The sequence below is a fragment of the Haemaphysalis longicornis genome, unplaced genomic scaffold (genome assembly GCF_048455015.1).
Source record: "Haemaphysalis longicornis isolate Haplotype H1 unplaced genomic scaffold, Haemaphysalis longicornis Haplotype H1 scaffold_8, whole genome shotgun sequence".
Lineage (NCBI taxonomy): Eukaryota > Metazoa > Arthropoda > Arachnida > Ixodida > Ixodidae > Haemaphysalis > Haemaphysalis longicornis.
This window is the reverse complement of record NW_027526445.1, coordinates 106,247,431-106,271,084: the sequence shown is the minus strand read 5'-3', so window position 1 is coordinate 106,271,084 and position 23,654 is coordinate 106,247,431. Positions and strand designations below refer to the sequence as shown.

Below are 23,654 nucleotides of genomic sequence, written 5' to 3'. Positions count from 1 at the left end.
GTGCTGGATTTTTTTTTTACATGCACAGTAGCGCTTGGTGACAGCGCTGAAAGTGGTTTTCTTTTCCTTTTCTTCTTTTTTTTTTCTTTGCTAAAGCCACTGCACGTGCCGAAACCAGGGACGCTCAGCGGTCACCACAAGCGACATGTTCCCGAGCACTCGGCATTTTCTTGGCATTTTTTTTTCCCGCAACAGCAAAACTACGGCTGGTAACAAAAGCTCCGCTGCTAATAAACAATTTCAATTTCAATGTCAACATACACCAGCAGCAAAAACAGCTTGTGGCTGGCCCCTCCACTCGAGGCAAGCAGGGGGCAAGTTGACTAGCCTGCAATATGTCAGCAGAAAGTCGTAGTAATGGTACTCAAGTGCTTGAGGCTGCTGCCAGAACTCATAAAAAGGAAAGCTCTGGAAACATGAGTAAGCACCACCAACTTTAGTGTTTCTAGTTTGAAAAGCAGGCTATATTTTCTTAAATTGTGTTATTGGTGAATGTTTAGCAAAGCTCAGTTTCTAAGTGGCACGCCAATAGACGAGCCCCTCTACTTCAACGAAGGAGGGGTGGTCACATGGCCCGGATTCCGAAGCAAAGCTTTGCAACCGGTTTAAATTCAAGAACACTGCAGTGCACTTTGGTTAAGTGAGCCTTGAGGATTCAATTCCCGACGACAACGAATCAGCAACACTCAGTGCGCCGCCAACTAGCCAAAACCAACAAAATGAGTTGGGCTCGCACACAAGCCCTTTTTGTATCTTTGTGTGAAAATACTGTGCTCAACACGCATCCTTTCATTTGCTATTGCAGCTATCAAGTGCACATCTGCTTTCAATTAAAAGAACAGTGCCAGTACCACTTGTGCATTGATGTTTTGCCCAAAATATGCCTAATGATTTTTTTGCTCCCCAATGTTGACAAGAATTAAAGATGGTACCAAATTTAGTGGTTTAGAAGGGTTTTGCAGGTACAGTCGACTCCCGTTAATACGAAGGCCAAGGGTACGACAAAAAACTTCTAATCAACCAAATTTTCAACTGAACAAAAAACACAAGAACAGTACTGTTATTAGTCTGCAATGTCCCCCTTCTTGATCTTGTTCAGGATCTAAACTTTCGTCCCCAAGTAAAGCATACGACCTGGGTTGCCCTGATAGTTGAGACTTGTCGCTAAAATCAAAGCCTGAAGTGCCCACTACATGGCACTGTGTGCAACAAAGAAGGTTGAGGACCTGAAAAGAGAGACACATGCGTTGGCACAAGTCTCAACTGAACTGCTGCTTTATTGACCATGGATTGCCTCAGTTACAATGGCACCGTCATCAGTACAGAACACGGCAGTGTTTTGGTGCTTAAAATTTTTAATTTTACCTAAAAATGCTGATCCCCTCGATGCTTCTTATTCGAAATAACTTCCAATTACTCAATGTAATGGGTTTTAGCTTCAAATCATTGAGTGATCCCTTCTATCGATTTGCAAGAAAATTGCCGGGACCAGAACATCACTACCAATTAAAGGGACCCTGCAACACTCTTTGAGCAGTGCAAGTAAACCTGTGCGACATTTAGATTACACTGCCAGGAATACCTGAGCCAAATATTACACGTGCACGTGAAGCAGTGAGCGCGCAAATCGCTGTGAAAGACACGGAAAAACCGACCGCACTCTCTTCAGTTCTCATTATGCACCCCTGGCATGGCCTATACAACGTCATTTGGGCCATGGCTGTCCGACCGGCTGTCACTGGTCCCCTTCGCGGCTAATTTCTCGCATTTCCTGTGACGATCCACTGCCATCGGCGCTGTGCGCGAACCTCTTCTATGCCTGAAAATGTAGGCACAGTTTTGCCGTTTCTTTTGTGTTTTGAGTGCGCACGGAGTTTGAGTGATGAGCTCAATACTTCCCTTTCAACCAGACCACTCGACAACAAACGTTTATTGCTTCAAAGACGCCCTACCAGCCCGAGCGCGCACTTGCGAGCAGGCAGCCATGCCTGCTTTTCTGTGGCACCTAACTGAAAATAGACCCCTCCACGTTTAGGAGAAAAGGGGAAAACTCCCCGGCCTGTCATATATCGAAGGCCGCCGGAGAAGACACCGCGAGCCGCACCCCTCCCCAGGAGAGAGCACACAGCTTTCGTCGTGTTGTCTGCAGTCGAGTTGAGAGGGAACAATTATGCGCAATTTTTTATAGCGCGTAGTTTCGGTGATAGTGAACGGATTTTCTTAATTCTTGCAGGAGGAGATCGCTGGGACAATAGACTTTACCTTAAAATACATTCCGAGTACTCAACGGTAAGTGTTGCAGGGTCCCTTTAACCGAAAATTCCAGTTAAGCGACTTCAAGTTACCGAGAGTTGACTCTATTGACTTTTAACTGCGTAGATGAATCGTGGGACAAACACACAAGAATTTCCGGGCCCGAGAAAAAGGACTGTCGTCTTTAAAAAGAATTAGCAACAGTGCAGAACCCTGGGGAGACCCCGCATGCGAGCGCGCATCTTTGAGATGCCCCTACTCACGCACCTGTGTTGAGGACATGCACATCGATGGGCTTGCGGGTGTTGTAGTCCTCGCCCGTGCAGTAGCCGCCGAAGGAGTACACCTTGCCGTTGATGGCCACTGCCGCGTGGTTCACGCGGCGCGGCCCACCCTCCAGGCGCACCGTCCACATCCTCCCGTGGCACCGAGACCTCCGGCCGCCGCTGCCGCTCACCCCCTGTGCACCACAGAGAGAGAGAGAGCGAGAGGGGGTAAGACTTCTTTTATTTGCCAGTCCGCAATAGTTCTCAGCAGGCCATAGGTAGTCCAAAACTGCTCTCGCAATAAGAACTTGGCAGACCAAAATGACAAATTGAAGAAAGAGAGCTTTCATTGCAGCTGGTCCTACCATTCCCTGTGATACGTGGGTGGTACGCTTAGAGGAGCCCTGCAACAGGACCGGCTTAGCAAACATTTCTTTCTCTAGAGCCCGAAAGAGCCTTGGGAAGCTAGAGACCATTGAGAGCACTGGTAAACAACACAACTCAGCCATGCACTGTCTGGAACATCGCATGTTTGCAGTTTGTGCAGCCCCTCCAAACGTTGCACACATTGAAAATGAAAGCGCAATTAAAAACATACTCAGCGGCAATTGTTCTTCAGAACCAAATGGGCCGAATGTAACATGCAACAGTAAATCTCCGTTTCAATAGAACATATATGGCATGAGCAAGACGCAAAATTATGCATCGGTCAAATACCTCAATGGTCTGCTACACTTTTCTACTTTAGCTACTGCCAACACCACGGAATGTGCACATAAGGCAGAACTAAGTTCAGAGGTGGACAAGCACACACACACAAATTGTTTGCTGTGAAGCTAGGCATACATCGTATCGGGAAGTAAAAAATGAAGCCAATGCATGCTTGGAGCTGCTTCTGCAAAGGCTGGTAAAATTTCTTACACACCAAGAACACACAGTGAGACCATACACGACTGCCTTTTTTTTTTTTCATGCCTAAAATCTTTTCATATTTCCAAATGTAAAAGTAGACGGCCTGAGATTCCTCCTGAATTAAAATCGCTGAATTTTGAGCTAGCAATCAATTAAAATCCTAAAAAAATTCTCCACAGAGAGGACTACGTTGTTCCTGCCTGTTGGCAAACTCCCAAAAGCTGCCGCTTCTGGCTCAGCAAGACCAAGTCGACGATAAACAAGTGATACGGGCACAATCAATTCGCCGTGTTCTCAACACGATGTAACCTGCGTAACACCTGAATGGCCACTCATTCACCTCCCTTTTTAAATCATGATTTTAAATCCTGTCGCAGAACACTGGCGTGCTAGAGTCCACGCCGTAAACATGGTTCGCCTTAACCCGTGTGCGCCACAGTTAAGCACAGTGCTTTCCCTACATGAACTAAAAAGCACTGACGAATGAATCAACCAGCTTCTACTTGCTCCGACAGGCCTTCCAACAATGACCAGTGCTAGTGCCCCTATCGTACATACAGTGCCCATTTTGGCACCACCATCCTTCCAGAAGAGCGAGACCATAGCAACTGGAGTAAGCTTTATGCATGCAAATGCTCGTCTACGCCTTAATTTAAACTACCCATGAATGTGGCTTTTGATGAAGGAAGGCACGTGAGCTCCTGAACTGTTTTCCACTTCCCTCACAAAATCAGAGCCTGAAAGCAAAATCTAGATATCCTACACCTAAAAAGTAAGAAAAAAAACACGCAACGTTGCAAACAAGTTCCACTGAGCCCCATGAGAGTGTATAAAATTGCACAGCAGCCAACACTTGCTTCTTGCTGGACCTGAGAGTCATCCTCCCGAAGCCGCCGTCTCCAATGGTGGTAGCACAACGCAATGCAAAGCAACATCGCAAGCAGCCGGAACAACCCGGGAAAGGAATCGATCTCTTGCTGCCTTCGCCAGCAACCCCACTTCACGAGAAGTTGCATGAACGATTAGAGGAACACCCAAGAGACACACCCGCCGCCAGTGATAGCCATCTCCGGGTTCCTCCTCAGCTAACTCGTGCAAGGCGAAAGCCTACACACGTGACAGGCACCAGACGGGCATAAAGCGACAACAAAACGCAAGCCTTGTGCCTGGCACCGTAACCGAGAATAGAAGACACGCAAAAAAAAAACAAGACTGTGCCACCAAGCCACGCAATGCGACAGCAAAACGCGACCCTTATCTCCCCTGGCACGTAGAGTGTGTAAGCAAGATATGTCCGCGCTACGCAGAATGTAGTGCCGGCATCGTCTAATCGAGTGTCCTTGACCGTGAACGCATGTAAGCAACAATTGATATATCTCCTCGACAGGTCCAAACAGAGATAAGGAGGGTCTGGGGCGACAGATTTGATTGGCACCGAGAGTGTGGCGCATCGCGCATTGCAACGACTGTTGGGATCCAACCGCTTGTGACAAGGGTCTCTCGAGGCGTCACGAGGCACAACTCCAAAGTGGGCCGAACGATGGCTGAACAGCGAGGGCTCTTCTGATATACTATAAACGAGCAGATTAAAGAGTGGTGGGCCGATTTGCATCTCCACCACTGCCATCCCTTTGGCTTGCACGTTCTTTATCACCCCATGCTCGCTGTCTAGCAATGAGCAGGGCTTCCACTGCTCTCTCTGGAAAAGGCCAAAACATCCTCAAGCACTTAAGTGTGCTTACGTGAACCAAAGGTGAAAACCTAGATATTATCAAAGGCAGCTGCATCATGTTTACATCTCATTCCTTGCTTTTATTCGTTTGTATTTTGACAAGAATCAGCAGACTGGACGCAATTCACGTGACAGCTCAGATCGTTCATGTTGACACCGACGGTGACAACTATAGTCACTTTTCGTGTTTGATGGGATGCCTCAGCCTTCTGCCGTAGTAAACGAGAGCTCCACTGCTACATAATCCACCCACCACCTTATCATGGATAGCAGAGCTGCCGTACTGACATGGCTTGTTAGCAATCAACCCGTACGGCTACCTGTAGAGACACCATCTAGTTCACAGACAGGACGCTTCTTTCCCAAACAGGTGTTGCAAAGTTCAAACAAGTGCTTTGGGGCATGGGCGGCCCAAGTGCAAGTCAGTGCTCCAGGCAACAACAAAAGAGCAGCCTGCACACTCATTTACCCAGGAAGGGAGAGAGAGAAAATAAACTTCAATTTGGAGCAAGCATTAATGTTGGAGCGCATTTTCCCCACCTCAAGATCATGGCCGGCTTTCATCTACTCATGCGAGTAGATAATTACGATGCAACACGAGACCCAACATAAAAATGGACACTAAAGGCTGAATTACTTTTTGTGCTGACTGAAAGATCACCAGTTCTCCCGTATTCTCAGGAACTGTGCCTACCAACGAACCAACCATTAGCGATCGTCGCAAAACTGCATTACACCCATTCCCCTGTAATCGAGTACTCAAAAATAACGAGCACAAAATCCTTGAAATGGATACAAACCAAGCTACAAAGATATCCTACTGATATACAAACTCTCTAGCCCATTTCCACACCCGTAATTGCGAGTGATCAGGGGCAGCAGCTTGCTTTATATCACTTACAAAAAAAACACTGCACATTTAGTGCACAGTTCTCTGGTGTTTGCTCGTTGAAACTTGCGCATCCTTTACAGCTAGGCCCACAAAGCTATGGAAAGAAGAAGAGAGCAAACGGGTCCGAAGGGGAGGTAGCCTTAAATTAGGTAAAAAAATTAGGACAGAAATTTCCCCATCCCTTCCTATACAAAGTTGAAAGAAGCGCAAAAGCGTCCTCACATCAAAACTGGGTCGAAAGTGCACCAACGCTTTCACTAAAAGTGCATGCAATTTACTGCAAAGAACAAACCCACATGAACATTTTTTGCTCACTGAGTAAATGCATCCCCGAACGATCTAACGGTATACCAATACGTCGTGTATGAGATAAAGGTGCACTATTGCTTTCCTTCATGATTGACGCGTGTATTGTACTCTTGTGTAGACGCGTTCCTTTTTCGCAATTTTCAAGTAGCCACTTTGACACCATGGAAGGAGCCCAGTTTCACGCACACGCCATGTGGCCAGAGATGTTACCAGAGCTTGTCGGTCGACCAACCGGTCTATGGGGAAATGCATCAGCTCTTTGACAGGATGCCATCAGTCCCAGTAAGAAAGCTTTCGCTTTAAAACTTCAGTACCACGGCAGGACAGACATGTCAAGGATGGACAACCGACATACCCCGTGAGCTACAGAATAGACAACTGCTGCGAGATGGGGCAATGACAAAAGGCAGGACTAGCTAGAAGGACTAGATAAGGAAACTGAAACCGACAGATGAGGCTAAAAGGTATGAGAAATGACTGGGAATAATCGGAAAATTCACCTCTGTGCGGAACGTGTGGTGCTACAGGCGACATCGGTCATTTTATTATGGACTGCCGAGAGCATGCCGAGGAGCTTTGTTTAAAGAACTGCGAAGGAAAGCCGCTCCGCATGCCTGTTTGAACGATTTAATTTTCCCGGAAGGCCACTGGATCACGCGAAGGGACATCTTTCGTTTGATCCTGCAATTTTTAAGGGTCACAAGCCTCAGCGAATCATGGTGAATTCCCGTGCATAGCGGTAAAAGGTGCTGATCGGGTGAGCAATTGCCGGCATACCACGCAAGGCTAGGTCCACCCGTCAATAAACATCACCACCACCACCACCAAGTCTTCCCCCTTTTCCCACAGCATGAGATCACCAAGGGTCCGGTGATGACGCTAAAATTCGGGCATTGCATGGGGCCCTTCGACAAGAAGCCTAGCCTAGGGGCCATTCCTGACAGTGCAACCGACTTTGTGACTCACACCCAGCATTCTAAAAACAAGGCTGTGTGACCTTACATGAGTCACACTGTTGTTATCACATTTCTGTCCTATCTCACAGGCACCCGAACCAAATTTGTGCACCACAGTCCAATTTGTAGAATCACAAAGTGTCTGCCATCACTTAACAGGTCCCGCAGCTGCTGTGTACGTGCGTTTTGTTTGGAAGGAGGCAGCTAGCCAACAGAAACCTGTCACACGCCCGCAAGAATGCGCCACAGCTATCTCTCCGGCTGTTTTTCCGCGACGTGACGTCCACTTGAACTTCTAGCCGACCAGAATGAAGGGGGGCAGAGGGGGCACGGGAAATTCGACATTCAAAAGAGTGTAGAGGAGGAGGAGAAGGACGATGACGAGGAAGACATAGACGCGCAGGAAACAAAACAAAAGAATGCACACAAACACCGCAATGAGTCACTGGAGATGTGTTTGGCCCGTTCTTTTTTTTTTTTTTTTTCTTGACTAATCAATGGTTCAACCTCAGGAAAGAGGCCAAAATATCCCGCCGGGTCGGTGAAATCTACCTCTCTTTTTTCCCTTTCTTGCCTGCCATTTGTGTGGAAAATGACGCACTCTACAACCTTTGACCTTATGAATGACCAATGCTTAATTTTATTTAAGAAAAACGGAAACTACGATTCGCCCCACACTGCAGATGAACGCTTCTGCATTTTTGCACTTTACCAAGCAGAACAAGCGCTCGTTCCAACACCTACATTATCCCTCCTTGCACAAGAAAACCTCTGTTGCTGGATTTGCGGCCAGTCAATTTCCACTCTGCTTCAAAATTTCTCACAAGTTAGAGAAATAAACATTCTTGCCCATGAACTCAATCAAAGGGTGACCCAAGTGAACTGTCTGAACTAGGAAATGGGATTTTAAAGGTTCACTAAAGCATCCCTCCTTTTCTCCTCAACAAGGCCAACCTTTTTTCCTCAAAAAGAAACGTGCTTTTAGTTGTGCAAGACGAAAATATTCGAGAAAACAAAAAAACAAAAAAACTCCCGCGCATACTTGTAAAGCCAGTACATGGGTGTGAATTGTGATTTTAAAAACAATAGACGTGTGACTGCCAATAGCTCATCACACTCACAAGCAGGCAGCGTAGGACTTGTCACACGAGAGCACCGCTGAGGAATTTGTTCCTCCTCTCCAATCCCATATCTTTTGCTAGTACAACAATCCGCACATTCATTCATACATTACGAACCAGCACAGAACTATAGAATCACGTTTTGTGAAAACAAATCTGTAGCTGGTGTTTCCACCTTTCCGATTGAGGGTGAAATGGGACATTTTTCAGGTCAGCTCGGAACGAGAGCTTCGCCTTTCCATGAAAAATAAACGTCAAGCAAGCCCAAATAGAACTTCAAAGTCGGGGGAAAAGGCAGAGGTGGGGATCTACAAAAGGCTGCCAACAAAGCATCGCAGCTCCAATAGTTACATGAAATGTACAGCTTGAAACTACATTTCCGCCACCTGTGTTCTCAAAATCCATCTCTCTCTCTCTCAGATGCATGCACGCACTGGCGCACATAACACAATTTCCTAGTGTCGTTTCCCTGCTTTAATCGGCCAATCCCCCAGTGCATTGACAGCTACTATTATGGCTTGCGAGCAGCGATGCACCGCCCCAACAGAAATAGCACTCGGATCGCAGGAGAGGAAACGAGACACATGCGCCGCAAAGTGCGACTTACGTACCGCTTATCCTGCCTCGGTTCCTGAATTCGATTCGACACAACACCTCTCATTCAGAATTTCACTTCCTCCAAGACTTATTCTTCGCTACGAATGTACTTTCTCACATCTCTTTTACACCAGTGGTGTCACTGAGTAGTTCACTGAAAATATGCAGTTTTTATATCACACAAAAAGCTGCAGTAGTCTTCCCTCCCCTAGCAACACCATCCGTTCAATGCCACACTGCGCAAAAAAATCCATAGCCCTGCCGACTTCTTTGTTTTCATTCTCCCCTTTTCCAACAGATGGAAAAAAATGTTTGAGCCAAGGTTTTAACCTTCCATTCTTCACAGGCATACTTGCAGTGCCACATACCTGCGTTGAAACCGCATCCAGAAATAAAGTATCACGCGTTGAATACCCGCTAGGTCGTGCAAGGGACAGAAACAAGCCACGAGACCCTTTTCCCAGCAACACAGATGGCTGTCAGCGAGACATCACGGCTGTTTGCATCTGGCTTTTGGTTGTGACGCAAACCCTGCTCACTGCACGGCCCACCAAATGCGGGCAGCTGTCGCACCAACTGCCACAAAGGGAAGCTATTTATTCTCGTGCCTCAAATGCTGTGCCCCTACCGCATTGAATCATCGTGCGGAACCTAACAAACCCATTGCCTAACATTGCATTTATGCAAAGCACCATTTTTCTTATCAAATTTTGTTCGAAGGAACACCATTGACCGCACTTTTGGGTAAACCCGAACCATCCGACTGTCCGCTTGTGACCAATACCTATCTAAAGGTGCAGTGCTTCTAAAGGGAGCGGGAGGGAGTCATTAAAAATCAAGAACTTGCTCGTTATAGTTGCAACAGCTGCACTTGCAATGGGTTAAGTCGATTCTAAATAGGAATCTCATTACAACATCCATTTAAAATTTGTGTTAGTGCTCTTCCGTGCACTTCTCCCCTTTATCTGGCATTATTTCATGCCCCTTTCTTCAACATGCCACCATAACAACTAGCCAATCTGTCGTGAGTTCTGAACTATCTTTTCCTACAAATTTTCAACATATTTCAGAAAAATACGGCTGCACAGATGCAGTTAAGTGTAGTGCTGATGGAATGCACATGAGTCGAGGAGCACAATTAACCTCAGCAATACAGTCTTGCCCATCTTAGAAGGTTGTAGCTATGAGCATTTTAAATTCGTCTTTCAAATAAGTTTCACAAGTTCGAGAATTCCCCAAAACAAACAAACCTCACAGAACCTCCACGAAACAGCTGCCACCTGCTTCAACGAGGAAGCAAAAAATTATTAAAATACAGAAGTAATAAATGGACAAAGAAAGGACAAAAAAAAAAAAATCTCTACGACCGCAACCAGTGTTGTCCTACGCAGGATGGGGAGGAAGGACAGCACTTCATTTTATTTCCTGTACAAGCTAGGCAGGACTGCGCTGCCAATAACAGCCATTCTCGTCCACTCAGCGATTTCGTAACAAGCAACAAAACACACAAACGCATGCACCCCTTTCACGGCACCCCGCAAGGCCACGCTCTATCAACGACCGCTACCATGAAAACCGCAGCGGAGGAAACTAAGGACCAAAAGAAAGCGCGCAGACAAGCGAGGCAATGAGAGGCGCAGCTTCTGACTTTCCCACGCCACAAAAGAGAAGAGACGGCAGGCAGACGACAATGGGAAGAGTGCAATGCGAAACCGCCGATAATTCTATCTATATGCGTGTTCTTTCCAACCGTCTAACAAGGTCAGGGGGAAAACAAAGCACTCATGACCCCTGCACATTGCTGGCATACCGTGCAAAACAATGGAACATTGTAGTGTGGCCCGCTTCGCGCTGACGAGGTTCCCCACAATGCACGATGGCAGCTTTTTTTTTTCCCTCTCCCATCACTTGTATTTGAGCCTTCTTCAAGACGAGTCACCCCTCCTATCTTAAGGGGTACCCCTACCTGATCTGTTCGTGAATGCAAGAGGCGATGCCTTTTTCCTGCTTTTCACAGTTCTTGGGCAGATCAAGTGGCTCATCAGACCTCCTCGGCCAAAAACAAAGCTCTTCTGGGACAGAACCTAGTGGAAACCCAATCCGTGCTTGTGCTTGGAGCAAAGGATTTTTCGAAACTAAAGATATAAAGAGAAGTAGTTCCTCCTGTCCTTGTTTTGCATGCAGGCCCTAATAGGTCTAGTGGTACCTCCTCTGCACAGTACAACTCTCTCTCTCTCTCTCTCTCTCTCTCTCTCTCTCTCTCTCTCTCTCTCTCTCTCTCTCTCTCTCTCTCTCTCTCTCTCTCTCTCTCTCTCTCTCTCTCTCTCTCTCTCTCTCTCTCTGTGTGTGTGTGTGTGTCTGTCTGTCTGTGTGTGTGTGTGCGTGCGCGCGTGTGCGTGTGTGTGGTGTGTGTGTGTGTGTGTGTGTGTGTGTGTGTGTGTGTGTGTGTGTGTGTGTGTGTGTGCATGTGCGCACGTGTTCCTTACGTGCTAACTAGGGTCTCACAAACTAGCTTGCTGTTTTCTACTACTCAGCGTCCCCAAAGCTTGTGAGCTAAGTGCAGCCTGTGTGCTTGTAAGTTGACCATACATTAAAAGAGTAGCGCTCAAACAGAAAAAAAAAAATGTAAAATTACCCGATTGAAACTGGCTTCTCGTGAGCAACACTGTCAACCCAAAAATTCTCTGAAACAACCAGCTATTCCCCAAATACCGAGTCTTGTCATATTTCGATGGAAAAGACCTCTCCCCTCAGTATGGCAGCAATACCACCAAGTGTAGCACACACATCAGCTTCCAAAAACATCGTCTGTGCAAATAGAAAGCCGAACGGGCCAACGTTAAGCTCCGAAGTTAAAGAAAATACTAACATCGAAATGAGGTGATGAAAACACACCCCCGAGACATCGACAGTGGCAGGAAAGGGAAAGCCAGGCTGCATCCCACACACACGCACACACTTTAACTTGACTCCACTATTGCACAAGCACGCAAGAACAGTCTCCTGGAAACCCGACAATGCCTAGTCCGTCATCAAGCATCCAATCGGGACAGGTGCTGTCGGAGCCAGCATTTGCATGGGGAACCGGAAAAGGCAGGTCCCCGGGAGCGCCCATGAATCCTTTATCATGCTGATGGAGCCCTGCTGTCGGCGCCACATACTCCGCCCACCTTGCCACAAATTATTAACAGAGTCCCTCCTAACAGCGCAGACAGCATTCTGTCAAGTGTTTGCACGTTTTCTTTTGGTTTGTCTGTTCTCCACGGTGACTCTCCAGTCAGTGAAAAATTTCAGAAACGCAAATTTTGGAACAAACGATGGAACCCAGGCTTGAAAGACGCTCACACAAACAACAGAGCGGGACAACACAGGTGCTGGGACTAGCAACGATTTTATGAAACAGGATTTGAAGGGAAACCAAAAGCAGGCATGCACCGTACAATAACAACAACAACAAAAAAAAAACAAGAATATAATCCCAGTGTGTGACATGTTTCAATATCGGAATTTTTTTTAAATAACCGGCCTTTTTATCCAATACCTTTATGGAGAGAACATACACACACTCATTGTGACCATATTTTCATGTTGTACATGCTTCAATCGTATCAATTTTGTTGGCTTCATGCATCGAAGTATGTCAGGGTCCAAGGCAGGCTCCAAGAGAGAAAATTCAAGGGTTTCCAAGGACTTTCAAGGACCAGGAAATGCATTTTCAAGGGCCACATGTAATGTTTCATCTGAGGTTATAAGTTTTTCAACACAATGCAAAAATTGTTTATTGTGCAATACCTATGAACGTTAGTGCCCCGAGCTTTATTTTTATTTCTTGGTTGGGGTTTAGAGGTCTTCCTTTTTTTTGCTTGCTGTTTTTCTCAGGTCGTTTTCAACATATTTCGGAAAAATACGGCAGCACAAATGCCGCCAAATGTGGTGCTAATAGGAAAGTGCGCCAAACCTTCGCTAACAGTGCACCCAATCGATCGCAAACCCTTCAAGGCCCCAAATCACGAACGCAGAACAAACCTATGCGACGATTTCTCGCGCACTCGGTAAACGCACCCACAAATGATCTAAATGTATACTGGTGTATGATTTATGAGACAACCATTTACTTTTGCACTCCTTTTTTGTGACTGATGCGAGTATTGTCTTCTTAGCTAAAAGAATTCCTTTTTCGCGATTTTTAAGTAACCGTTTCAAAAACACAATGGAAGCCCAGCTCCACAAACACGCCGTGTGTCATGCAGGGTCAATCACAGCCTTTCGGTCGACCAACCGCGCTACGGGGCAATGCATTAGTTTTTTGACAGGATCCCATCAGTTCCACTAAGAAAGTTAATACAAAAACTTGCATGCATGACTGGGCAAGCAGTGAGCCAGTAATTGAGCAAGTAAACCCTCTGAAGTCCTCAGGACAGGAAGATCATTTGCCCTTCTGGCACTGCAGAGGGGTTCACGAAACTCGTCAAATAAAGCGACATTTCAAATAAAGTAATTTCATTATGATGAGGGTTCACTGTATATACGAGCGCCCCAAAATAGGACAGGTTTTTTTATAGTCCCCAGGTCGCTTCACCACAAACAGCCGAAAATTATAACTGGAATTTTGATTTCTATTTTTCGAACGAATGAACGAGTTTATTCCACCCGAGATAGGGTTAGGTAAGGTAGGAGTCCTCCTCTCCAACCCTCCCCTCCACCAGACGGCAGCCAGGAGTAAGCTTCGGAACTGTTACAACTAACTGCATAAATACCTTACTTTTTGTTAATTTATTTCCAGGTAAAGGGCCTACAGCCTGGTGGTTCTATTTTACAAATTTATGTTTAGTAAGCTCCGATGTCACAGACGGACGACTTTAAGTGCGTCTGAAATTCACACACACAGCTGGACCACTAATAGCTGGCATTCAACGACAGTTCAATTTCAATTACAAAAGATGTCGGCGCGACGACCCCCTGCCAAGACACCTGGCATATGAAAGACGAGTTCTGCACTCTTTTTCTCTGCACATGTACACGCGCGCACGTTCATAGAGAGCACAGCATCGCTTGCACGCACATTATTGAAGTCGACGAACAAGCACAAAAACGCGTTTTCCTCTCTTGGTTATTTTTATTGAACAGCCCCAACTTTAGAAATCCCCACTTCCAAAGAACACAGCTCCCCTCGTAAAACTCGTATTCCACGATGTACTTTGAGCATTCAAGCTTGAAACAAACTAAACAACCTCCATGCTGACGAATCCTACAACCTTCACTTTAAAAGTGAAAGTGCTACCAGGTATCTGCTTTGACGCTCCACGAATGAAAACTACCAGCAGAGAATAATGGAATACAAATTTGCGGCATGAGCGCAAAAATTTCTCACCATGTTTCAATCCTCCCTCTACCAGCAGAGAATAATGGAATACAAATTTGCGGCATGAGCGCAAAAATTTCTCACCATGTTTCAATCCTCCCTCTACCATTGACCTCCAACATTCTTGCGAGACTCTCAATGGAAAGGTAAGAGTTGCAAATAAAGCATTATAGTTTGGCCACCAGGCACCACCAAAGGATCTATGCAATTACAGTTAGGTCTATTTTTTCAATAGAGAGAGAGAGAGAGAGAGAGAGAGAGAGAGAGAGAGAGAGAGAGAGAGAGAGAGAGAGAGAGAGAGAGAGAGAGAGAGAGAGAGAGAGAATGTAGCTTAATCGAATGACTCTCCAATATTGACAAGTTTGCATGTACTGCACCTACTATACCACCTACAAACAAAAAGAACAGCACAGGTTCCTAGTTATAAGGGCATTTAGGAAATGTGGTGCTCCACTGCTGTTTCTTAAACTTTTTTGTGACGGTCACATTTCCGAAAAACGAAGGGGGCTCAATATTCCAACACATTTACTGGGAGTTTCAGGCTCTTTCTAGAAGGAGGGGGGGGGGTGAATTAAATCGCTGACCAAGACACAGTGGGACCATTGAGAAGTATGAGAGTATGAAATGTAATGTTACATCCACATCCCCATTGAGAGTAAGAATAGAAAGTCCACGCCCCACAGCCCAAAAAGGCTAACGGCAACTAATTGAGTTAGTACTCCGTAACAGAAGACCAGTACTCAAATAGTTCAGAGCCAGCTTAGTTGGTATGGCTTCAAGTTGCGTATAAAGTACCCAAAGAACAGCAACAAAAGAGACGTGCATCTTTCCTCCTCCTGTCATCCACCCTGTTTACGCACAACATGAAAGTGTTTCTGCTGCTCCATACCTTACATGCAGTTGGGCCCAGGATGTAACACGTTTTCAGACTGCGTCCAGGGGTGCATTCGGCTGACTTACACTCCTTGGACCAGCTATGGTACTGCACTCAATTTGTTTCGATAGCACGGCTCACAGCGTCTCAATAATTGCACCTGTCAATACACCGGTTGCGCGGACAAGTGCACAACCTTTCATGCACTCGCAGCAGAGCAGGTGCAAAGCGGACGAAAAGTGCTACACCAGTTTCGCACTAGAATTTCACCGGGATTACACTGTAGTACTTTTGTTTTGTTTTGTTTTCAGCACATATCACAACACCTGTGTCGAGTACTTCCGCACGTTCAAGAAAAATTGCGGGGCGCATCGACACTCGCTCTAACATTCACTCGGTGCCTTCGAGTTGCAGTCAGAAACAGCATTCACGCGAATACCCCTTGGGAAGGCGAGCTTGATTTCATACTGTCGATACTGGGCAGGGCTCGAGGGAGAGATTTTTCGGACAATATACTCCCACCCGATCGAAGAGACGAACCTAACGCCCGCATCTCTGCTAGAAGAAAACACAAACACGCTAACGTCTGCTTACTTTTCGCAGCAAACGCGGGCTTGCGAAATGCAAAGGGTCGATACGCGCTCCCCAAGTTCAAAGCGATTACCCGCGACCTCGAGAGAGCGTAAGGCAAGAAGAACGCGCGTGACCGGACAGCTAAACCCAAATTAGGCAGATAAAGCACGCGTTCGCAGTCGGGTCAGTTAGCGGGCATCGGCTCGCGTTTCAAAACGCATCCTCCAAGAAAAAGAAAAAAGAAAAGAGACGCGAACGCCCGCGTTGAGTTTCGATCCCCGATACAAGCACCCTTCTCTCGATGGTATCAAAACAACGTCATCTGCGCCGTCGATTCGTGCATCTACGCGCAACGTCGCAGGGTTCCCACAGGCTCCAACGGTACCTTCCAAGTTCCGCGGTTCGCACGTTGCTGGGTAGTTTGAATAGCCCCAGTGCGTGGCGCATAACGACGTTAGACTCAGTAATGTTCGGTCGGCTAGTGCATAGACTCCCCCTCCTCCTCCACCGCCCAACAACATTACCACAACACGCTCCAACGTTCGCCTACCTTGTTTTAGGAGAACCGAGGTTTCCGAGCTTGCTGGCCCTTTTTCGGGCAGCCTTGGCCTTGGCGGCGATAGGGACGGTGGTTGTCACTGGCTCGGCGCTTATTCTCGCGAGTAGGAGCGTTCTACGGCAGAGGTGAACGCTCCCCGGAGCCGAGGCTTGGGTCAGGGCGCAGTGCGCTGTCGAGCGTTTTCGATTTCTTGACGCTGCCAGCGGCCATGTTGTCGACGCGCAGAATGGCCACGCTGGCGCTGCGGGCGCACGCATGTGACGTCGGCCCGCGTGATTTGAACGTGCTCGGTCGGCGTTTTGCTGATGCAGGCGTGTAATACGAGTAAACGAACGTCTTTGTTGACTTTTTGGGTGCGGGACGTAATTTTTTACAGCGGGAATATCTGGCACCCAGATTCTGGTTTAGTGTCGTTCGTCCGTCAAGCAAAAAATTGGCCGCGTATCTGCTCCTTTCGTTGCAAATGCCGTCAAAAGACGATAATGCCTCCCTTCGCTTTCCCGCTCACCTCTCATGTTGTTCCTCTTGCGTCGCGCTCCTCCCAAGGTAAAGACTCGAAAGGTTTGCTTAAATCATTTTAAATTTCCCGCGTTCCACTGCTCCAAACCGGGTGTCTCGATGCGAACGCTGCCGTACGGCGAAGACGCTCGTTAATCGAGGCGCCCTACTTCAACGTTTATAGAACCACGTTTCCCTACTCCACGTGCGTTGCAAGCAGAACGTGGAACCTATCTAGTGGAACCTTGCGTAACTGTTGCCGGTTGATTTCTTAAAATGGCGCCAGAAGCTATAGTGGCGCGGGCGACAGCAGGCGACGGCGGCGTGAATTCTTTTTCTGCAGTTGATGAAGTATTTAATTTCGCAAAAGTCAAGCATGTTTGATTTTTCTATAAAGGAACACTGCAAATATCACTTCTGTATTGATTTGTTGTCTCATATTTGCGTAATGTCTTGTTCTTCTTCAACAATGTTGGCAAGTATGAACATTACACCGGACATAGACGGGTACATTTAGCTGTGACTATATAAGGCTATTGCGCAGTCATTGTTTTACTTTGGCCGGGTGGCTGAATCGAGTCACAGACAGACAGACCAAAATTTCTGGGTTTAAGTAGCCCAAGAAAGACTATCGTCTTTAATATACTTATGCAGCCACATTGTTCAAAGCTAACCATTAGACGGCTCGAAGTGTAACGGTATCTTTACATGAGAAGCGTAGACACGCAGTGGACGAAAAGAACCCGAAGGCTGCAGGACAAAGTATACGAAACCTGAAAGCGCAGGGGAAACGACCAAGACAATAAAGAACGAAGTGAAAGAATCAGAGACAACGACCTGGAAAAAGAGGATGGACGCAAAGATGTCCTTGGATATATACAGAAGCGAGAAGCGGGTGATCACGAGGGAAAAGTTCTTTGATAATACTAAAGGGAATGCATTGCTTTTTGAAGCCTGGGCGGGTTGCTTGCGGACAACAACGCTTCCGCGAGCCGGTACAGGAAGAACTGTGCGCAGGTTGCGGCAGGGAGCCAAAAACAATGCGACATATTGTAACGGAGTGCAAAGGTATCCGTCCAGTCCTCGGTGAGGAAGACATCCAGCTTATGGAAGCCCTTGGTTTTATTTAGGGTTAACGGAAAAGTGAATTAAACAGCAGTACAGATTAGTAAAATAAGGGTAGAATGCTGGTGGGAAAAGAGCAGTGAACATTCTGGGAAGACACGCGAACATAGACCTGAGACCATCACAAAAATTCCATACAGTTTTTTTTTTTTGGCTAGGTAATTGTACAGTGGCGTTACGACTAAGGTCGCTGTGCAACGCCACCTTGCTACAAAGTGGATGCCGCTAAGCATCATCATCATCAGTACCCGGTCTGCAGTGACGTGAACCGGAATGCTGCACTCCACTTGTGGGGTATTGCCCAAGAATTAATGAAGGCTCTACGCACCTTGACACCGGCCGCCTCTAAACCATACTCTCCCAATATAAGCTGTAGTAACCAGTTCTTGTCTAGCTTGGAGAGGTATCCACATTGAAGTCCCCGAGGACTATCACCGGACTGCGCGATCCCGTTTCGCCAAGGCGAAACGGATCATGCAGACGATTTCTTTATGTTAGCTTTGGGTGCCCTTGGGGATACATAGAGTTGAATATTGAGGTTCTGTCTTCTGTCTGTAAAGCACATACATCCCCACAGTTGGTGACATTGTTCTCTTCTCTCTGAAGGAGTTGAATGTGAACTGTATGAACCCCTTCTTGTCTTGTTTGGAGACACATCCATACTGAAGTCACTGACGACCATCACCGGAATAACTTGCCACCGACTATGGGGATGTATGGACGAGTGACGAACTCTTATCTACACAAGGTCGGCTCACTCCAGGACGATCATTGGATAGTTCAACTTCAAGCATGCATTCACGAGGGGGAACCAAAAACAACACATACTTGTCATGATAGCTGGTGACTGCAATGCGGACGCTTGTAAAGCAGACAAAAAGGGATTCCTGTCGTTTGTCAGGCACTACTTCGGGCTGTTGTCTTAAGATGACCCCAGTCACCCAAGCACGTGGAACAGAGCGCGTGTACATTCAGTTTCGGCGAGAGAGAGAAATAATTATTTATTGGAGAGTTTAGCTCCAACCCAAACAGGAGCTAGCTACTCCAGGCATTGGAGTATACAAAAGGTACAATACTTGCCCTAAGGAACCACAAGGGGTTAGATTAAGTACATTGAGACAGCAGCGGTCCTTACAGAAGTGGAATAAAGTTAAAAAAAAAAACGAGAACTATACACATCTATATACAGACGACATCCACGACGCGACACAGATAGTTTCGCCAATATACATAACACCCTTGTGTGTTTCCACACCCATTTCAGAGCGTTTCAGAGGAAAGTGCACTTATTTAATAGTGTTCACACATCAGTTTCGGCGAAGAATGTAGCTACTGTTGTTGCGGAACCCACCAGTGTGTACCCTGCAAAGGGACCACGAGGTCATTGTCACTGCCATTGCCACGATTTAAAACAATGTTTGTGGAGTACAACTTCTTATCCTTTCGTTAGATACGAGCAAGTGCTACCGCAGTGCTACGCGGGACCTCCACTTTCTCGGGGTGGGGTGGTTCGTCCAATTTTAGTTTCGCTGTAAAACGTTGCCAGACAAAAAAAAATAGCAAGGAAAAAGACCGAGCCTTGTGAGGAGGGCCCGGCGTCGGACAGCTCTACCTTCAAGAACACTGCCCAGAGGTCATGGCGAGGTCTCTCGCGGCCTCTTCTACTCGCCAGCTCATGTGCGTTCGTGCCCCAAGTGGGGAGCACAGGACAGCTAGCTCGCGCTACAGACGCCTCACCTTCTAATCTCGCATTCTCCGCACGCAAAGAAGGAGCAGTGGAGGGGGAGTGGTGGTGGTGGTGAACGTTTATTGGAGCAACAGGGGAAGGGGAGGGGGTGTGGGAGGCCTCCTTAGTCCAGAAGGCCTCGTGACCGCGCTGACTGGAGAGCCCGGGAGACCAGGGCCTGCTGGCGGGCTGGGTCCGGGCTGGTCAGCTCAGTCTCCCACTGCTCCAGGGAGGGTGAGGGGAGGGGGTTAGGTGAGTATGGGCAGGAGAATACTAGATGGTAAGTGGTGAGAGGGGTATTGCAGTGCTGGCAGTGGGAAGGGTAGATAGTGGGGGCGATATGGTGTAGGATGGCGTGATTGAAGAATGTGCCAGTTTGTAGTCGGCGGTATGTGTAACATTCGTAGTTGGTGAGCGTGTGATGAGGAGGAGGGTATGTTCTTCGTGTGTGGGTATAGTGAGATACAAGGGCATTGGAAGTGGCGTCGAGGGGTGTGAGTAAGTCAGGTGGGGATAACTGAGGTGTCCGGCACGCCGGTTCCTTGGATGGGAATGCCCGGGAGTGAAGCGCTCGGGCGGCAGCATGCGCTCCTTCGTTCCCTGGGAGTCCAGCGTGACTAGGTGCCCAAATGAGTGTGATGGTAAGATCTTCTGGCAGCCGTTGTAGGAGAGGAATGGCCTGGGGTGGGGCAAGGCCTGCTTGGTAGAGGCGGCAGGCCTGCTGGGAGTCGGAGATGATTGTTAGGGAGTGAAGGCATGAGTGGGTTGTTGCGGCGTGGGCGATTGCTAGGGCTTCGGCAGTGTCGACCTTGCATGAGCAGTATGCATCATATGTATACGCCCACTGCACGGCAAAGGCCTCTCCAATAGATCTCCAATTATCCCGGTCCTGTGGTAACTGCGACCAACTTATTATCCCCGCAATCTTCTTGACCTCATCTGCCCACCTAACTTAACTTCTGCCGCTCCCTGCAAGGCTTGCCTTCTCTAGGGATTCACTCTGTTACCCTTAATGACCAACCAATTACATGCCCTTCCCACGTCCATTTCTTCTTCTTAATTTCTTCTAATATGTCCTAAACACGCGTTCGTTCCCTGAAGCACTCCGCTCTCTTCTTGTCCATTAATGTTACACCTATCACCTTCCGTTCCATTGCCCGCTGAGTCGTTCTCAATTTAAGTTGAACCCTCTTAGTGAGCCGCCAAGTTTCTGCCCCGTAGGTGAGTAAAGGTAAGATGCAGCTGTCATACACTTTCTTCTTCAGGGAAAATGGTAGGCTGTCATTCATTATCTGAGAATGTCTGCCGTATGCACTCCACCCCATTCTTATCCTTCTAATTATCTCTGCGTCGGTTGAGATCCGGGATCACAAATTGGCCTAAGTAGATATGTTCGCTTACCACTTCCACTGCCTCGCCTCCTATCTCAAACCGCTCTGTTCTCCCGAGGCTGTTGATCCTTACTTCAGTTTTCTGCATATTAATTTTCAGGCCCACGGTTTTACTCTGTTCGTCCGGTGCGATTAGCAGGCTTTGAAATTCCTCCCCCCACTTACTTAGTCATCAGGAAATCTGATGTTTCTGGGGCATTCACCATTAACGCTCACGCCCACCTGTTCCCAATCCAACGTTCTGAGTACTTCTTGTAAACATGCTGTGAATAACGTTGGTGAGATTGTGTCTCTTTGCCTGACGCCCTTCCTTATAGGAAATATACTGCTCTCCTTATGGAGGATGATGGTAGCTGTGGACTCATTGTCGATATCCTCTAGTATTCTCACGTAATGCTCGTCTACACTCTGATTCCGCAATGCCTGAATGACTGCTGAGGTCTCAACCAAGTCAAATGCTTTCTCGTAATCTATGAAGGCTATATATAGGGGTTGAGTATACTTCGCGCACTTCCCTATCACCTGATCGATCGTGTGAATATGGTCCATTGCTTAATAGCCTTTACGGAACCCTGCTTGTTCATTAGGTTGGCTGAAATCTAAGGTGGCAGAAATTCTGTGAGTGATTACCTTGGTAAGTACCTTGTAGACGACGGACAGTAAGCTGATCGGCCTGTAATTTTTCAAGTCCTTCATGTCACCTTCCGTATGGATTAGGATGATGTTAGGATTATGTTCGAGCATAATCACCCGTGAAATTAACTTACAGCGAGTGGTTAGCTAAGCGATCCGCCCTTGTGCTGCTCCGTTCGCCTGGGGCCGCCGTTTATAATCCGTATCGCGTGCGTCGCTTCTGACCTTGTATAAGCCAGGGGAAGCGCGGGCAACGACGACTACTGGACACGGCTGCCACGAAGAGTGTTCATTTCATGCTGGGTTGGCGCCATGCGCGAGAGATGATAATATGAGATGGCGTCGATAGCCAGGCGAGCAGAATTGAAGGCGCCCTCCTGAACGGCTCCAGCCGGGAGCCCGGGACGCCGCGCTTGATATTCGAAAAGCGCTTGTTGCTTCAAAAGCGGCTTCACCGCAGCCCTCCATGCTCGCAACGGGATTCCTCCCACATATTCTCATTAAGATACCCTACAAATGGTTTTACCACCACCGACAACAACCGGCTCGATGGGGTCTGAGGCGCTGGAGTAGGCGGGCATATCGGCCGCTCGAGCATCTAAGCGCGTCTCTCATTCCGTCGGTGAAAAATCACAGAAGTCCAAGCCAGCCTCCTTGACCAGAGAAACGTTGCCGTAGTCAGCCGTGGCTTGGAGAGGTAAAAGCTACCGACTCCAGCGATTACGCTGTAGACCGCACCGAGGCTTCGTTCCTAGTTTGTGACGCAATGGCTCCGTCACTGGAAAAATGAAAGGGAAGCGCTTGAGAGAGATGCCAGATTTGTTTACCTATTTCTCAGAAAATAACGCATCGTTGCTCGTCGAACAAAAGCCGAGAGAGGTACGAGACGTATGATCTTTCAGTTAAAACAAAATTGTATTCGGCCTTTAGTGTCCCTTTAAACCCCGTATACCATCCAGCTCTGAGGTCCCCACTTGTCTTAAACCTTCCGCCACCAATATTTCTGCGTTGGGCTTTGCCGCACAGCTTTGACGTTGTGCAAGAAAGTCAGCTTGCAACCGAATAGCGGCCTATGCGAAGGGGCTAAGACAATGCTAAAGCGAATAGGGAACCACTCCCGCTTCCTAGGCTCAATAAAACGTTTTTTACTACTGTACAACTACTACTACTGCTGGATGGAATTCCCGGAGGCCTGGAGAGGGCTTTGTAGTGCGTCATTGTAGGAGCACTCTGCTGTTCTAATTCAATCTGAGACATGAGACAAAAAATAGGAGTGCGAAAAACAAAAAGTAAACGATGCTGCACTCTACAGTGGCCGCGTGAGTGACACGAGTTCTTGTGTCCGCGACCATTAGTGTGCCTGGCAACCACACCGGCGTGAGCGGGCTATAGTAACGGCTCTTTAGCGTTCACAAAGGTCAATGAATGTGGGCTCGAAGTGATCGCGGTAGAACTCAGGACAACGCAACGGTTTCCCGTGGTCCGTATACTAAAGGACAACGCAACCGGCAACGCAACGAACATCCCATGATCAGTGAGTGAGTAGAATGATTGAGTGAGCGAATCGGTGAGCGAATGAGTGAGTGAGTAAGAGGGCGAGTGAGTGAGTAAGTGAGTGAGTAATGAGTGAGTGAGTAAGAGGGCGAGTGAATGAGTAAGTGAGTGAGTAATGAGTGATTAAGAGAAAGAGTGAGCGACTGACTGAGTGAGTGAGTGAGTGAGTGAGTGAGTGAGTGAGTGAGTGAGTGAGTGAGTGAGTGAGTGAGTGAGTGAGTGAGTGAGTGAGTGAGTGAGTGAGTGAGTGAGTGAGTGAGTGAGTGAGTGAGTGAGTGAGTGAGTGAGTGAGTGAAGTGGAGTGGAGTGAGTGAAGTGGAG

General features: G+C 47.5%; 1 protein-coding gene across 6 annotated transcripts in view; it reads right to left on the bottom strand.

Moving 5' to 3' along the window:
- LOC144148658 (kelch domain-containing protein 3) overlaps window positions 1-23,654 on the bottom strand; it is an 83,808-nt gene that overhangs the window by 26,705 nt on the left and 33,449 nt on the right. The window contains exons 1-2 of one of the 6 annotated variants that reach the window (XM_077680177.1): window positions 16,398-16,640; window positions 2,521-2,713 (exon numbers count right to left, since the gene is read on the bottom strand). In XM_077680177.1, the coding sequence (XP_077536303.1) occupies window positions 2,521-2,668 (148 nt within the window). In that variant the 5' untranslated portion in view covers window positions 2,669-2,713; window positions 16,398-16,640. The other 5 variants (XM_077680178.1, XM_077680176.1, XM_077680173.1 and 2 more) reach the window with 5 other exon arrangements.